This window comes from Lathyrus oleraceus, chromosome 2 (assembly GCF_024323335.1).
Source record: "Lathyrus oleraceus cultivar Zhongwan6 chromosome 2, CAAS_Psat_ZW6_1.0, whole genome shotgun sequence".
Taxonomy (NCBI): domain Eukaryota; kingdom Viridiplantae; phylum Streptophyta; class Magnoliopsida; order Fabales; family Fabaceae; genus Lathyrus; species Lathyrus oleraceus.
The window spans coordinates 415,250,838-415,256,458 of NC_066580.1; the positions used below are offsets into that span (position 1 = coordinate 415,250,838).

The 5,621-nt window shown below is 33.1% G+C and overlaps 1 protein-coding gene across 1 annotated transcript; it reads right to left on the reverse strand.

Annotated features, from left to right (window-relative positions):
* Positions 1-3,020: 3,020 nt before the first annotated feature.
* LOC127123491 (ATP-dependent DNA helicase PIF1-like) lies at positions 3,021-4,061 on the reverse strand. Its single transcript, XM_051053704.1, has one exon. The coding sequence runs from the start codon at positions 4,059-4,061 to the stop codon at positions 3,021-3,023; it is 1,041 nt and encodes a 346-aa protein (XP_050909661.1).
* Positions 4,062-5,621: the final 1,560 nt, after the last annotated feature.

The following is a 5,621-nucleotide window of genomic DNA, read 5'->3' on the forward strand; positions in this document are numbered from 1 at the left end:
CTCAACGCACGAATTACCACCGCTCGTTTTTGATCCCGACCCAGTTCCAGTCGGTTGTCTTACCTTTCCCCGCCGTTTCATTTTTCATGATGTTCGTGGTATTGCTTGTTGTGTTGATTGGATTTGTGGGAAAAAAATAAAAACTGGAAATTTAGGAGATGAAGTGAGATTTGAGAGTGATAAAGAAGGGGAATGAGAAAAGAAAGAAGAGATGTTGTGAGGAGAAGAAGAAGAGTATTGGGTAATTTTTTATTTTTTTCTTGGTTTTATGGTTTACTTTATTTATTTATTTTTAAAAAGGTATGTGTCGTTGTGGCATTGGTTGACATGTTTAAAACAAAAATAATCCTGTACAAAAATCATGATTGCAACCCTTAGATCGTGGTCTTTGGATCTTGATCATATGACCTAAATGACTTAGATCTGATCATACCCTTTGATTGGATATTGAACCCATGGTTTTGATCAGATGGTCATGATATGAAGTAGATATGTTCATCCTTCTTAACTTGATTTTGATGAAGACAAAAGGTTATTATAAGAAGAAATATAAAAGAAGAAGAATATTGAAATCAAATATCAAGATTGCATGAGCTTTGGAAAATTTAAGGATTGAATTACGAAGATTGAGGTACCAATGTCACTTCATTTATGTATATATTTTAGGTGCTCAATCTCTTTATCTAAAACCTTATAAAAAATTTTCCCAAACTTTCATGCATCATAAGCTTTCATTACATATCTATCTACATAATAATATTTAATGAGAATGTATTCAATAATCAAATATTTACCCTAGTGGTTGAGTGGTTGTGTATAAGTATTTAAGTGTCATGACTTCGAACCTTGAATGTGTCATTTTGCTTAGAAAAGTTTCAAAACTTTCTTATGAATTAATCAATTATTATTATGAATTAATTGATTGTCATGCATTACACTAGCGAAGCTTTCAATTTATAACACAAAACAAATTGATTGTCATGCATTACACTAGCGAAGCTTTCAATTTATAACACAAAACAATCAATCTGATTTGTCCACACATCCTTTCATTTTAATGTGAAAAGTTTAGAGAAATGCTTGAACCCTTAAATGTTTATATCATATGATTTTTTCATTAAGGAGAAGATTAAACTCTCATACATGAGAAAATCAGCAAAGTATCAATTTCATCATTGTTTTCCTTTTTATGAGGTTTCTATTGTAGGTTGTATTAAACATAATGTTATTACAATCTGAAAATGGTAAACAGAGGTATTCAAAATTATATCGAAGCATGCAAAGTAATATTGATACTGTGTAATCAATGACGTTCTTTAAGAGGAATGTCGAACATGAAATCTCTATTCGAAGTATTTTCTTTTTCCCTGCAATTGTTTTTCATAGTAAAGAAAAAATGTAAGACTCTCAAGTTAGATTTTTTATAGAGAAAACGATAGTAAAATTAATAGTAAGTAGTGTAATCAAGTTTTTGTTTACCTTATAAAGATTCGAATCAATTCTTCGTACATCCCTTTATTAATGCGCTCTTAAGATTTAAAAAACTACAAATACACAACGAGATGTCATATCATCAAAGAAATACATTCAAAACATTTGACTCGTTTGAATATAATATGGTTTATTGCGACACAAATAATACTTGGAGAATGGAGATACTTTCTTTTAGTCTAGATTTGGTAGAACAACAATTATGATTTGTTTCTGAATTACCTGAATTTCCGGCAAATAAGGAAAACAATGGACTTAGTAAATATATATGGTTTTATTTACATAAACCACAAATAGCAGTTAAATTCATGCATTCAAAAATAGTCCAAAGTAAAAATATTCTTAAATGAATTAAATAAAACTTCTCCATCCTTTGAGATATTATTTCTCTTTTCACCATTTCCCAAAGTTGTGTTTTATTTGTTATCACTGTGGAGCTCCAACCGATAGAGTAAATTTTTAGACGTTTGACCTGTTCCAATAAGGATGATAAAAATGTTAGTGAAAGAGTGATGAAAATGCAAGAAACTATTTTTTATACGTATTGCATAAAAGGTAAATACACCTTATTATCGAGTTTTCCGATTGATGAAATACTTTGTTCATCCTTCCATGTGTTCCATTTATCTTCAAAGTCCACTATCTAAAATTTAATGCATAAGAATAGTGAGAATAAGTATATCCCAATTGATATCTAACATAAAAGCATAAAATAAATGATTAAGTATAACTTACTTTGATGTCAAAGCAAGTTTCAACATTCTTTCGTCTCAACTCCTTACATAATTGAAAGATCTCACCATGTTCTAGTTTGACTGTATATTAAAGCAAAAGAAAATTATATTTAGTTATTATCTATGATATAAAGAATACAATATAAGCTTGGTATGTCGTGTAACCAAAATGGGAATCAACGTGTGAGCAATTTTTTCAATGTACTTAATAAATACCTGCGGGTGCGATAAAAGAATTTGTTTGTAGACTATATTTTTCATGTAGTCACAATCTTCTCCTTTCAATTTTCCTTCCCTAGTTAAAACTCTTGTTGTAGTCTGTGAAACACCCCTGGATAAAGTCACATACAACTGTCCATGACTAAAAACATGTCGTAGAAGATATATTCCAACATTTGGAATGGTTTGTACTTGTGATTTATTTATTGTAATTGCAAAACCTAGTCGCATAGGAAACTGCTTTCTACTAAGGACAAAAGGCAGTCCATCACTTGCAGATGTTTTTATTTTAATTCTGGGCAAAAAAACACGTTTTCCTGCGTTGCTTCGTGTCAAGATTTCCACATCTAACATATTCATAAGTAAACCACGACATAGTAACTGCGTCCCATTACACAATCCATATCTAGGATCTAGATTTCGTAACAACATTAATGGTGCACCCTTTTTTATCTTTAGAATATGTGGTGGCAAACTACCTTGTGCAATTGAGTTTAAGAATTCTTGCTGGTATAAATTATGATTATCTCCTTCAACCTCGTCAAACGACAACAAATTATGTTCTTCTCCTGGAAACTAGTCGATAATCATATCATTCAATTTCTGGACATCATCATTTGTTGGTGTCAAAATAGCTCTTTGTACCATATATGGGGCATCCCAACCATGCAATTCTAAATTAGGAAAAATATGTTGGATAAGAACTTGTATGGAATGTTCACCTTCCCATGGGATTGCAATATGTAAAGGTAACCTTACCATATCATCTGGTTTGGTAGGTTCAACATCATCACCATGTTGAATAAGAAATTCTGCAAACTCTTGATCACACAATGATCGCATATTTTGACGCAAACACAAAATCTTGGTATGATTCCATAAATGAGACTGAACAATATATGCTGAAATCATTTGTGCCTTAGTACCTTTTCTTACAACAGGAAGAACTTGACGAAAATCTCCCCCCATAATCAGAACTTTTCCACCAAATGGAGCACTGTTGCTACAAATGTCTTGTAATGATCGATCTAAGGCTTCCAAACAATTTTTGTTTGTCATTGGTGCTTCATCCCAAATTATTGCGGCAACAACTCTAATGATTGTTGCAAGATCTTTTTGCTTTTGAATACCACAAATGGAACTCCGTTGTATATCAACAGGTATCTTAAATCGAGAGTGTGCGGTCCTACCACCGGGTAACAATGTTGCAGCTATATCAGATGATGCAGTTGCTAAGACAATTTCTCCTCTACTTCTTAAACTTGCCATTAATGTTCTATAAAGGAATGTTTTACCTGTTCCTCCTGGACCATCAACAAAAAATACCCCAATGTGTTTTTGAACAATTACATTCAGAATGGTGTTGAATGCAATCATTTGATCATTATTTAACTTAGCAACAAATTCAATATCTTCATTGGGGATATTGACCGCTAACTCCTCTTGCATGATACTTGGAATTGCACCTCTGTCTATTGTATTAGGGGGTAAAGATGGGAGATCATAATCTTCAATTTTTTTACCGTGCAAGTTTAAGAGTTCATTCAAGTCCTTCAGCAACATATTAGTTAAGTCTGATTCCACAACATTGTTAGTTATTTGATAATCCTGTACCATATATGTAAAAAACTCATTTCAAAGGCCTCTAACATCAGTAGGTTCACAAAATACTAAAATCGTCACGAATAACCTCCGTAAAGCATATGGCATTCGACACTCGTAGCCTCAACCAAACAATCACGAATACTATGATCAGTCTCTAGAAATCCTCTATCCTCGACTGATTTTTTGAATATATTGAAAGTCGTGCCATTATTTGTAAGAAGATACTCCTAATTGGTTGGACCTGTGACATGAGATAACAACACTCGCAAGTAAAACTTATCTCCCTCCGAAGGTGATACCGTATAGATTCTCCTGATAACTTTTCTTGTTGACCGTCTACGATGCCATTCCATATCCCACTTGTTCCAAAAATAATGCTCTGGAATCTCTTTATACAAATACTTTCTTGCTTGTGGATCTCGTAGATTCAATGCAAAGAATTGTGTGAGCATTATTTTGGAGTTGTGTTCATTATTTAACACATCTGCAATTTGCTGATGATCATAAAAGCACACTTGATGTCGGTTCGGCAAGTGGATCTGCAATCTTAAAACTGAAGGATATAATCGGTAAAGAGTGAATCAAGATATTTTCCATAATGCCTCAGGAGCACAAATCCATCTTGCATCAACATATTGCTGAACTTCATCCATGTATGATCCTTTATGAACCTCCATAGCCACATAATCAGGGTCCTTGTACACATATTTGTATAGATACTTGATACTTTTAATGCTACTGCAAATCTCTACATTGATGTGGCAGTCATACTTTAACAGTAACCAAGGGTTATAAGGAACCACCCATCTATTATCGGCAGACCTATCTCTACCTAACGATACAGACTCATCAAACCTTCTCCTATACTCAGGATATGAGTTAGTGCCTTGACGTGTTTCATCCAAGAATTGTTTGGGATACCTTTTTTTACAATGTCCGTCTTTCATACATGGAGACTTTCAGTTGATTATGCCGCAAGGTTCGTGGATCATATGTCTTACAACAACTTCATGCAACTGTGATTCACATTCTAATTTAGATATTTCTGCTCTTACCATACTATCATAATCTTTTGGGTCACGCAACTTGTTGTTACTTTCTAAGACCAACAACATATGCACATGCGACAGTCCTCGCTTTTGAAATTCAGTGACATACATGTAGCTTTTAAATTTACCCAAGACTCCTTTATTAATAACACCATCCTTCAATTTCTCGAATTTTGAACAAAATATTCTTGTTAGCAAATCTGGACGATCTTGTGGTGTTTGAAAAGGCAAAAGTTCTGATGTTATCTCACTCCAAGAAGGATTGCATGTCATTGTTAGAAATATATCTGGTTTACCGCCATTAAGAACAATAGCCATGCCATCTTTATAACGTTGTGTCATGTCTCGACGACCGCCAATAAATGATGATGGCAATATTGTTCTTTTTCCAATGTTCTCTACAACGATTCATGAAATGCATTAGTATTAGAATACATGAATGATTAGCATTAGAAGTACAACTAATTATTAATATAAAACTGTATATTTATGATATATGAATTTGTACCTGCATTAGCTTCAC